Raw genomic sequence first — 12,765 nt, 5'->3', positions numbered from 1 at the left:
TGAGCACTGATTAAGAAAACAGGCTTTGGTAGTTTTTAATTTAAAAAGACATCAACAATGCCTTAATATTCCTATTTTTTATTTTCAGAAATAAGTCTTTTCTGTTCATCTCTTAAATATTACATGATTAAGCCTTGATCTCACGACCTCTTACATGAATGACTCAAACTTTGAACTAAATTATTTTAATAAATGTTCTGTAAAATTACATGTAAACAAAATCATTTTTCACACACATCTAATAAAAAAAGTTAAAAACCTAGATAAAGCAGAAATTTCCCTTCATATTGCTCAAAATAATTCCAAAGTGGTAAAGGAAATACTTAATACATAATTCAAGATAGTCATGATAAGCAACACTGGCAGAAATTTCTACCTTCATTCTTAATCTCGCACTGTGAGTGGCTTACCAGAATTCACACTTGACTCTGCCTTTTGCTGTAGGAAGATATATTGTCTTTGCCTGAGTCTCCTGCTTTTAATAAGAAGTACTGCAAGAAACACACGGATATCACTGTAATATTTTGCATGAAAATGACACTCCACTAAAAAGATTCTTATCAGATGTTTACATTAGTCTTTGTAGATATCTGTACACTTTTCTTATTCCTTTTAAAAGTTTTACAGGATGAATTTTTGGCACAATGCAAAGTATACCTTTGTTTGCAAAATACACATTTGGCTAGCTTATGGAAACACCTGTTCTGCAAAGTGAAAATGCTCTGTCACCTACCCTGCCATCTCTATTGCATCCATTCCAGTGGCATGGCAGGCCCAGATGGACCAAGCCCTCCAGCACCGGAAATCTCTTTTTGGCTGCCTCCTTATAAACCAGACAGGATTGCATCTTGTGGACCACAGTGCTTGAATTTGTCTTGGTGCAGTAGAGACCATTCAGCTGTTGTGCTATGCTGACTTTGTCTTCTGAAACTAAATGTAGCAGGTTAGGCAGGCTCATTTTATGGTCTGGGTTTGGCCTCTAGTTACTAGTTAGCATCCTCCTTGCTCCTCAGTTTAAACCATGCTCAGTTCCTTATTTATGCTTTCTCATGTCCTCTAAAAACAGGGTGGATGTGTACAGAGGCTCCTGTACTTTGCACTATCTGAGCAAAGTCAAGGTGAGAACTGCAGAGATAGGGCCTTGCTAATACCCATATGGGAAGAACAAGGCTTACCTATGCCATAATAATGCCCTGTATCTGTGAGTAAGTAGGGCATGTCTTTCACTCCTCCTCTACCTCCCTGGGATATTTACAGTTTACAAGTCACTGTTGAATCATAGAATTGTTTGGGTTGGAAGGGACTTTTATAGGTCATATAGGTCCAGCCTCCCTGCCGTGGGCAGGAATGTCTTCAACTAGATCATGTTGCTCACAGGCCTGTCCAGCCTGACCTTGAATGGTTCCAAGGATGGGGCATCTGTCACCTCTGTGGGCAACCTGTTCCACTGTTTCACCACCTCCATTGCAAAAAAGTTCCTTCCTTAGATGTATTCTGAATCTACCCTTTTTAAATTTAAAACCATTACCCCACATCCCACTGTAACAGGCCCTGCTAAAAAATCTGTCCCTGTGAGCCTCCTTTAAGTACGGAAAGGTCCAATAAGGCCTCTCCAGAGCCTTCTCTTCTCTGGGCTGAATAGCCTAAACTGCCTCAATCTGTCCTCACAGGAGAGCTGTTCCAGCCCTCTGATGATTTCTGTGCCCCTGCTGTGGACCCACTCCAACAGGTCTGTGCCTTTCCTGTGCTGAGGGCCCAGAGCTGGATGCAGGACTCCAGGTGGGGACACACCAGAGGGGAGCAGAGAGGCAGAATCACCTCCCTCGACCCGCTGGACACTGCCTTGGGTGCAACCCAGGGTGTTCTTGGCTTTTTGTGCAGCGGGAGCACGTTGTGAACTGATGCACGGCTTCCCACCCTTCAGCACCCGCAAGTGCTCGGCGGGGCTCACGATGGTGGTGTGGCGGCACCCACGGCCCTTTAAGGAGGCGGCGCCCTGCAGCGGGGGCCGGTGCTCATTGGCGCGGCCGCGGTGCGACGTGTCGCTGCGATGGCGGTCACCGGCCGGGCCCGCGCGCCCGGGCCATCCCGGCGGGGTCTGCGGTGACGGATGTATTTGAAGAGGCCGGCGGGCGGCCTCGCCTTCTGTCTCTTCTACCTGGCGTCCTGCTTCACCAACAAGGTGAGGGCGGGCGCGGAGCCATCCCGTGCGCAGAGGGGCCGGGCGAGGTGGAGGGAGATGCGGAGAGGCGCGGGGCAGCTGATCCGCGGCCGCAGGAGCGGGGACTGCGCCTGAATGGGCAGGATGAGCGCGGGGATCCAGGTGTGGAGGAGGTGGGACGGTGTTCTGTCCCGCCTCGCTCAGGAAGAACCGGCGGTCAGCGACGTGTCCGGGAAGAGGACAGCCCCACGAGTGAAACAAACCGCTGGCATTTCAATCCAAGGGCCCACAGCCACTCACTCCCATGCGCGCTCGGGTATAGCTGTCTGCTATCGAGCTCATTTGTCTCAGTGTGTGACTTCTTTGTCTTTCCACTACGCGAATGTCCCAATACTGGCATGCTAAGGAGAGTAAAGGAGTGACACCGTATTCTTCAAAGGAATGAAATGTTATTTACCAAGCCAGAAGCTGTGCTGATTTGAAAGCATCAGTGATGCTGAATGTATTTCATTACTGAGTATCTAGCAACCACTGAATGCAGAGTCATTCCCGAAAGAAGACCTGTTAACTGGGGCGATGGTATCAAGCATCCAAGGGGAAAATGTGAAATATTCAAAGTATTATAGCACTAGTGAAAAAGTATTAACTGCCATGGACCCTTTCACAGCTTCATTAACCTCCAAGTTAAGGTCAAGAAGTCTGTTTTCCACTGTGCAACATAATTGCCTGTTAGTATTGCTGAAAGGTCTATGCAGAAGGAGAAGCAGGCTGAAGATGGCTGCATTGTGAATAAAATTACATAGTTCAAATGTAATTTCAAGTATTTTTTTTACTCTAGGAGGAGGAGACAGAGTAACCACTCTTTGCTCTCCTATTTGTTAGAGAGTGTCTGTGTTTCTGGTGCAGATTTCTGACAGAAAAAATGGTTTCGAACAATCAGAATATGGATTTCTTGAGGGAGAATTAGAAAAAAGCAGCATTTTGGAGGTAAAAATGAAGTCTGTTCTCATCATTAGCCAGAAGTACCTGTTCAGAGGTACACTTTTCATTAAGGATACCCAGGAGTAGGCTGAAGTCCAGTTGTGAAGCAGACTTCATAAGGAGAGCTAATACACTTGGTCTGACAGACTGTTATCAACAGTAATTAGTGATTTAGTGATTAGAAAGGGACTAGAAGATGAGCAAGATTGCGTTCTGTGTTGGAAAAGATACTTGGCTTAACTATGCTTGTGAAGATGTGGAAAGGACTTCAACACAGAGACTCTATTTTGAAACCTGAATGCAGTCCTTTTTCAAACCTGAACATAGATTTTAGTGTAATAAAATTTAAAATTACGAGAATACAGACCTTTTGGTTGTTGCAGGTGATAGACAAATGCAAGTGGGGGTACAGACCTGTGCAGGTATATTATCCTGATTTGAAACTCATGGCAGTTCTGACAAGTGTGTGTCTAACGTGACCTGTTGTGAATCAATATGCCTTGTCTCTGTATAGATGCTATCTTTATAGTGACACCCTACACCTAAAAACTAGACCTTTCAAAGTGCTCAACATAGTTTCCTCTCTGTTGAAAGCTTTCAGCTTTTCCTTTTGCCATTGACAGCTTCTACTGGCACCTGGAAGGAATGGCAGGTATCTTTCATTTCCTCTGAGGAAGCTTTAGTCGTTCTTTTCCTTTGCAGAAATAGTGTGGGAAGCTGTTAGATCCATATTGAAAGGCATATGTATTTCTGCCTCATACTTGCCTATATACATATATAATGGAAAAGGACACTAGCATCCATGCGTGCAGATCCTGACAAGGCATGCAAAAGCAACAATACAGAGGCTTTGCTTTTTCCTACCCATATATTACATCTCCAAAAGGCTTTATATACTGCTTAGTATTTTACAAAAAATTATGTGTGAACAGGATGTTAGGTCTATAAGATGAATTAATCGGGAGACAATTATGGTAAGATTATTGGTCTTGATTCTGCTAAAGGTTGCATCTTTGTTTTGTTATAATTTTAATTAACACAACAGCTTGTGCCTTTTTGTTCTTGTCAATCCTTTTCCTGTTCAGTGCCATGCATGGAGTGTGCTCAGAAAGTGAAAGAGCCATTCAGAAGGTAGCCTCTCTGTAGTTCAGTGTGTCGGCAACATACCTCGTGTACTTTAGTCTCTGCTACTTTCCACAGTAATTGGGGCAGCATCCAGCTGTTCTGGCTTGGGAAGATTAATTGCTTCTTTGGTTTTGTTGCTCTTGTGATTGTTTGTTGATGTTACAAACTGTAGTTGTCTGATGTCCATTAATTTGGTATTTGTTTTCCAGTATGTCCTGTCTGTCCTGAAATTTACCTACCCTACCCTTTTTCAAGGGTAAGTACCATTTTAAGAATACAGCTGTTTGAAAAATGACATTAATCAGGAAATGTCTTGCTGTTCCATGCTGAAACTAACTTTAGTACCTTTTGTCAGTATTGGCTTTTGCTGTCTAGAGAACATACTTCATGAAGCCTTAGTAACATACTCATGAATGTGTCTCAGTTAATTTTTAAACATCCTGGTGGTGATGTAATTAAGACATACAAACTCCATAATTTCTCATTTTTCTGAAAGTCTAATGCTTCAGCATGGAAAAGTAGCAATTACAATATAGTCTGTCTTATTTGGAAATAACACTCATGGATAATGTGCAGTTGTCATGTATTCTTTTGCCATCCTAATGAAAACCAAACTTAAACCTCTCTTTAGGCACACATGAATACTCTGTTGATTATTTTCATGCTTAGCTTTTGTTATAACTCTGCATCACAAGTTGCTGTCATATCTTAATGATTGTAATGAGAAACTGAATGTTTTGTCAAGTGTCCATATGCACCATCAATGCTGTTAATAATTTGTGAGAAATTTTGTGAAAATCTGACCTCTTATAGTCAAGATTTCCCCCTTGAGATGATGGTAAAGGCTGCAGACACTAGATAGGTTTAATTCTTTTACTGCTGCTTATCATGACTTATATTTTTGCCTGGCTTGCAGCCTCAGGACTGTGATCACCTGTACAAACAATTGTCTTAGGGCGCGCGCGCGCACACACACACACACACACTCTCTCTCTCTCTCTCTCTCTCTCTCACTCATTCACACACACTCACACACACACTCACTCACTTGTTCACACACACACACACACACACTCACTTGTGTACACACACACACTCACTTGTGTACACACACACACTCACTCGTTCACACACACACACTCACTCACTTGTTCACACACACACACACACTCACTCACTTGTTCACACGCACACTCACTCACTTGTTCACACACACACACACTCACTTGTTCACACACACACTCACTTGTTCACACACACACTCACTTGTTCACACACACACTCACTTGTTCACAAACACACACACAAACACACACACACACACACACACACACACACACACACTCACTCACTCACTTGTTCTCATTGTTTCTGTTCCCTAGATAATCTATAAGACTATATCACAGAATCACAGAATGATAGGGGTTGGCAGGGACCTCTAGAGATCATCTAATCCAATACCCTTGGTAAAGCAGTTTTGAAACTCTTCAGAGAAGGAGATTCTGCAACCCCTTGGGGCAGCCTGTACCAGGGCTCTCTTACAGTAAAGTAGCTTTTAATTGTATTTAAGTGGAAATATTGCATAGTGCTAAATGTCTAAAATGTTATGAACTTCATCTTCTGTCCTTAAAACCTGAAACAAGAGGAAATTCTTCACTGTAAAGTTGATGGGAATTAATCAATGGCTTGAAATAGAGCATGGCATGGTCAAGCCTGCTGCAAACATCAAGGATACTAGTCTTTTAGGCTATCATGTGTTCCTCATCGTAAGAAAGCTTTTGACACTGTCTCCAATAACATCCTCATCAGAAAGCACAGGCAGTGTGGCTTGGATGAGTGGACAGTGAGGTGGATCTAGAGCTGGCTGAATGACAGAGCCCAGAGGGTGGTGATCAAAGGCACAGAATTGAACTGGAGGCCTGTGGCCGGTGGAGTTCCACAGGGATCGGTTCTGGGGCCAGTCTTGTTCAACATCTTCATCAGTGATCTGGATGAGGGGACAGAGTGTTCCCTCAGCAAGTTCCCTGATGACACCAAACTGGGAGGACTGGCTGATTCCCCAGAAGGCTGTGATGCCATTCAGTGGGATCTCGACCAGCTTGAGAGTTGGGCAGAGAGGAACCTTATGAGGTTCAACAAGGACAAGTGCAGAGTCCTGCATCTGGGAAGGAACAACCCCATGCACCAGTACGGGATTTGTGACCAGGGCAGTCAAGTTAAATGCACCAGTACAGGCTGGGGATTGACCTGCTGGAGAGCAGCTCTGCAGAGAGAGACCTGGGAGTCCTGATTGATAATAAACTGAACATGAGCCAGCAATGTGCCCTCATGGCCAAGAAGGCCAATGGCATCCTGGGATGCATCAAGAAGAGTGTGGCCAGCAGGTCAAGGGATGTTCTTCTCCCCCTCTACTCTGCCCTGGTGAGGCCTCATCTGGAGTCCTGTGTCCAGTTCTGGGGTCCTCAGCTCAAGAGGGACAGAGAACTTCTGGAGAGAGTTTAGTGCAGGGCCACCAAGATGATCAGGGGACTGGAACATCTTTCATATGAGGAAAGGCTGCGGGAACTGGGGCTGTTTAGTCTGGAGAAGAGGAGATGGGGGCATGTCATTATTATTTACAAATATCTAAGTGGTGGATGTCAGGAGGTTGGGACATCCCCTTTTTCTGTTGTATCCAGTGACAGGACAAGGGGTAATGGAAAGAAGCTGGAACACAAGAAGTTCCATTTAAACATAAGGAAAACTATTTTGCTGTGAGGGTGAGGGGCCCTGGCATAGGCTGCCCAGGCAAGAGCCACCTGAATACGTTCCTGTGTGAACTGATCTAGGTTAACCTACTTTATCAGTGGGGTTCGACTAGACCTCTAAAGGTCACTTCCAACCCATACCATTCTGTGATTCTGTGAAGTGAGCTGTAATAGTTACTTCAAATATTCACCATACCCATGTGAGTATTTGCTTATTTGCATATGCATGACAGAGATTTTATGTAATTGCTTAAATGCATTTCAACGAATGGGAATAATAAATAAAACCACATTTGTAGCTGTTAAAAATGTTAATGTGATTTAACTGAGAAACTGAAAACTACCAGCTTAAGGAAGAAGGAAGATAATAACTTGTTTTAAAACTTTAATGATTTTCATGTGCATCACAACTATTTTTAAGTTATCTGTAAGCATTTCTAAAATATCATGTACTATTCCATAATAGACTAAGGAATGCCTTTATGAAAGGATAAGTCATTAGACAGATAAGTCAATGCAGAGTGTATGTAATTGTTATATACATTTCCCATGAGAAAACCACAGTATTGTGGTTTATATAGTGCAAGGTTATCTGGCTGTAAAGATGTTTTCTCTAGAAGTTCTGAATCAAAGGCTCATGCAGCATAATGATGTTATTGTTGATGGCATTTCACTTGGTGCTTGCTACACAAGATGTGTGTGTAGGCAGAAGCAGTCTGAGTTTGGGGGAGTTTGTAATCTAAGCCCAGCGTGAATAACCATGGGGAGTCATAAGGCCAATTTTTGAAACTACACATGTCATCTGTGGGGCTTGTTACTTCAGCTGGAGCAAGTCTTTTAATCCTGAAATCATGTTTATTTGTTCTAACAATAACAGTTTATATATAAAAAGATATTAATCTTTTGTTGCAAGCTCACTTGCATCTTCAGATCGTCATGGCTGTAACATCACTATTCTTACTGTAAACCTTGTGTGGGAAGAGACAATAAAATGCAGATTCAGTAACATGACTAAGGTAATTGTAGTAGATGCTAATTTACAAAGCATGTGACACAGAAGGTGAAAGAACCAGAATATTAGAAAATTTGGAGGAAATGAAATCCCACAGAAATTGAAGGATCCAAGGTGAATTGTGGTGTTCCTGATAACCTAGAGTAATGGTAGATAACTAAAAGAAATTCTGTGGATTCTAAGATCACACTCTATGTGGTTAAAAAGGACAAGCAATTCATAGGTATGTTGTTTCTGTTTCAGGTGGCAGACATTAGTGGGTGGACTTCTGCTTCATGTCTCCTGGAAGTTGGGCTGGGTGGAAATAAACTTGTGTTCAAGGTACTGTGGGATTTTCAGTATCTCCTAAACACTTGTTTTCTGTAGCAGTTATAACACAGATAGGTCAGCTGTTGAAGTTACTAACTTGCTAAAATATAGGCTGTCAGTGTGTATGTTTGTATGTTTTTTTCTTCACACGTGTAGGAGAGGTGTTTTATTCTAATGAATGTCCAGTGACACACACTTTAACTGATTGCCAATGTAAAGGGGATTCGATTTAACTTTGCTAAGACAGTCAAAAAAGCATAGCCATTAGTGAAAGCTGTAAGGGTAACTTAGTCAACCATCTGGCCACAAGAGAAACATTGGTAATCTTAGTAAAGAGCATTGACGCACCCTTCCTTCCCAAAAACCTCTCTGCAGTGAAGTCCACAAATGCCATCTGCCATTTTCCTCTAAGAAAGATGTGTCCCATCTATAGGAATCCTTCACCCTTTCCTAAAACTCTAATAACCACACAGCAAGAGCAACCATTGCAGTACAGGATTGATATAACAATCAAACTCCAAATTAAAAGGAGCTTTGTAGGCAAAGATAATCTGCTTGAACTGCATGTAACGGTAACTCAGAAGTTGTTCAACATACTGTACTATGCTCAGGTGGATCCATTCTCCACTGTGGAATGTGGCACATCTTTTTTTGTTCTGCGTGATGTTGCAATTTGCAAAATATATACCCACAGCAATTATTAAATCTCCATCTCTGGAGATATTCAAAACTTCACTGGGCAATGACCTGAGTAATATGACTTGATGCTAAAGCTGAGAAAGATTGGACTAGATCACTGCCCAAGTTCTCTTCTAATGTAATTTCTTTTCAGTGATTCTGTATTAGCAAGTGCAAATGATAAAATTTATGGTTAGGATTCAAACAGTTGGCCTGCAAAAACTGAATCTCCTCATATGGAAAGGAGTCTTGTGTGTATGTCAGAAGAACTGGGCTAAGTCCTGTTTTCATGTCCATGCAAGTGACTGTATCACCACTGAAACTTAGCCAAGTTGTAAATGAAAACAGATTTTAGCTTCCCATTTTTTATCTCCAGTGTAGAAAACATCAGGATATTGGTGTAAAAGGTGTCAGTGATATCGGTGGAGGCAGGACTAGGGTCCACACTTTAGTCACAGTTGCTGATATATATGTTATTGGCAAATGTGTATAGTTTATGCAGATTTTATCTTGACAGAATAGTCTTAAGAGTGAAGGAATACAGCCATCAGTAATGTCCTTTGTAGGTCAATTTGGAGAATAACTGTTTTCGAGTGCTGAAGAGGATGTTTTTATCTAAGGAAAGTTATGGTGAAAAATTAGTTGGTGTTTTGACTTCAGGCCACTAGATGTCAGCACGCCGTAGGAAAAGTGGTTAAAACACATGTTGCGAAAGCTCTTGAGCCAATACAGAATGCCTTTTCTAGAATAGAGTGAATGAAATGACCAGAATTAACTGACGTGTTTTGGCGATAGTTCAGCCAACTACTCAAGCATGAGTTTAAATCTCTCTCTCTTCAGAGGAATTCGGCACACGCTTTAATGCTTTGCTGAACTGGACTTGTAGCATGAGTGTCTGGTATTAAAAAAACCCTCAAACCCAACCAACTGCCCCCACTCCCCTACCCCCCCCAAATAAAATCAATCAACCAAAAAACTCCTGGACAAGCAAACATAAAGTCTCAAAGCTTCTGTCTACTACTTCCACTCAACCTCCTTTCCCCTCCAAAGGTGAAGGCTTTTCTGCTCTCTTACAGAATATTGATCTCTGAAATCTATCTGTTTTGGTTTGAGAGTGTTTTTTTATGTGTTTGTAGGATACTTAAGAATATCATATCCAGTCTCCAGTCTTGTCACACTTCAAATAATAAACTGCTACCCATTTGTTTTTTTCTATGAAGTCTAGGTATTTCTGCCATGTGGACTGATCTCATGTGCTTTCTGAGCCAGTTTAGGTTATCCTAAAGTGTCTCAGCAGAATTATTTTATTACATAGAGATCATCACTCCTTGTCTAAAGTCAGGAATACTAGCTTCCCAATTAAAGACCTGATAAAAATATATTACTTAGAGTAGTTTCTCTTCGGTTTTGTGGTTATACTGCTCTTCATCTGCTTCCTCCCAATACTCCCAGCTGTAAGAGACTCTGTCAACCATCATTGTTGCTACTAAAGGGTAAAGAGTGATGAACTGCAAAACTTGTTTCCAAAACAAGGGCTCTGTGGAGCACAGAGGACTATGTGTAGCATCTGTGAAATGCGTCTAAGCACTGTGATCTGCCACTCAGCTTCTGCGGCCTAACCCTTGTAGACATGTTAAATCTCATGTGTTCCTGTAGTACTGAATTTCCCCCCATTACTGAATTTCTAAGCAACAGCTTAGAGCCTTGCTTAAACCAACTCTCCAAAGTGTGGTTTAGGGACTTTAGTGAGCTTTGGATCTAGCCCCACAAACTCAACAGTTCTTTTATGTCACTGAGCTTTTCTGTTTTGCATGTACATTACTGTGTTGCCAACATAAGAAGCTCTTAACTGGTTTACATACAAGACAGATTGTTGGTACTGACACATTACATCAAACATCCATGCATTCTTTTTCAGTCCTGAAATTCCCACTTGGCAGCATTAAATTCCACCCTTACATCATGCAAAAAGCATCTGAAGTCGTTTCCCATTGCACTTTGCAGTATTGCATTGGAGATGAAGATATATTTGGGATTCCTAGAATTTAGTGGTGGGGAACAACTAAAAAGAGTGTTATGTTATAAATGAAAATTCAGTCATCATTCTGTGCTTTTTTCGTCTTGCCAGCCCTCCTTTCTTTTCCACCCTGCCTCTTTCTCCCATTTGTTGCAGTTCCAGTAGAGTGGTGGTAGTTTTATTGGTGTCTGATGTGAACTCATTGTTAATGAGGTTTGAGAGTTTTAGATTCTGGCCTTGGTGAAATTGCTGTTGAGATCAATAGCTTTAAGACAGTGTTTTTACAAAAAATAGCGGTGGCTACGCGAAAATCAAAGCAAATATTTATGCCAGTGAAAGGATGTAAGGATTTTGTTACCCTGGGTTTTTGATCAAGCATCTTGGAAAACGATGTATTAAAAAAAAAAAGAAATGTGATGTTTTGTTTTGTTCTTTTTCCCCTTGTCTGTGTTTACATGAATCTTTGGGCATGTTGTACCTTCATTCAGACTGTTCTGATTTCATCATTTAGTAGTCTGGGTTTTTTTGTGTTCCATGAAGTGTGGTAGTGTAGTGGTAACTGTAATTATGTTTTAACTCTTACATGCTGGTAGGATGTGTAATCCAAATTAAGGAACTGCAAGCAGTTTGTTTTGAGAACCAACATTATTCACTAACATTTTCTAGACTGCAGTTCAAAGCTTGGGAAGAGTGAATGAGAACAGCAGTATCTTCAGTCCTGGGAATCCTTTGGATCAGGCCTTTAGATCACTGCTACTCCTTTCTTCACTTGCTCAAAATCTTATGTTATTCTCTCTGAAATTTACCACCTACCTGATCCTTTTTTATCTTTAAGTACCAAGATCGAAAAAAGGAAAAAGGCGAATTCTGAAGCCCCTTCTCAGGACTGAAACCTGACCCTACAGCAATAACCATGGCTAAAAAAATAACAGATCAGTCTGAGATGACTTCATTCCCCCATTAGTTGTCAAATTGCCTCTAGGAGTTTGGCTTAGTCAAAGGAGTATCATTAGGAAATCTCAAGAGACAGGCTCCCACAGAAACAATCTGATCTTTAGGAAGAATCTCTATGTAAATCTGGCTGAGAAATGAATGTGTGGGTGGGCAAGTGTACTTGTACATAGTGAAAATGTGTGCTGTCTGTGCAAGTACGCCATTTTATGCCTTCGTTTGTCAGTGTTTTTTCTGTTTACAGTGCATCAAGGCAATTAGTTGAAATTTCTCTCTCTTAGAACCAGAGTAATTGCTATGAAACAAACAATTTTGCATGGAGAGGAGACAGGGAAAGAGTAAAGGGAAGAAAATGTTATCTGCAAATAGCTCCTGTCTGGGATTAGAAAAGTGATTAATTTCAGTCTCAGACTTTTTTACCATATGGGAGTGATACTGAACAATCACACAATTAATTTAATATGCACACCTTTGAAATATATGTACATGTATGCATATTATTACGTTCCTTGTAAGTAACTGTTGCTGACTGTATGTAAACAGAGTGAAGTAATGGGATTTCAATTGTTTTCACAGGTCTGAAATCCTATCCTGGCTTCCTGCTTCAGTACTGTTTGTTGGCATTATTTATGCTGGCTCTAGGGCACTGTCTAGATTGGTAAGACACGCACAAATAGAAGTCGGTACTTTTTTATCTCTACTTTGTAAGCAAAGATCATTCCTGTCATATAAGGTATTTAATGCTGTTCAGGAGTTGGGGGGAAAGAAAGATTTAAATAATAGA

At 41.4% G+C, this 12,765-nt stretch overlaps 1 protein-coding gene across 4 annotated transcripts in view; it reads left to right on the top strand.

Moving 5' to 3' along the window:
- Nucleotides 1–2,036: 2,036 nt before the first annotated feature.
- The window catches only part of TMEM241 (transmembrane protein 241), a 60,494-nt gene continuing 49,765 nt past the window's right edge, over nucleotides 2,037–12,765 (top strand). For all 4 annotated transcript variants that reach the window (XM_061994696.1, XM_061994694.1, XM_061994695.1 and 1 more), the window contains exons 1-4: nucleotides 2,037–2,182; nucleotides 4,477–4,523; nucleotides 8,270–8,347; nucleotides 12,558–12,639. In XM_061994696.1, the coding sequence (XP_061850680.1) occupies nucleotides 2,111–2,182; nucleotides 4,477–4,523; nucleotides 8,270–8,347; nucleotides 12,558–12,639 (279 nt within the window). In that variant the 5' untranslated portion in view covers nucleotides 2,037–2,110. The remainder of the gene's footprint in view (nucleotides 2,183–4,476; nucleotides 4,524–8,269; nucleotides 8,348–12,557; nucleotides 12,640–12,765) is intronic.

This window comes from Colius striatus, chromosome 4 (genome assembly GCF_028858725.1).
Source record: "Colius striatus isolate bColStr4 chromosome 4, bColStr4.1.hap1, whole genome shotgun sequence".
Taxonomy (NCBI): Eukaryota; Metazoa; Chordata; class Aves; order Coliiformes; family Coliidae; genus Colius; species Colius striatus.
This window is presented reverse-complemented; position numbering and strand designations above follow the sequence as displayed.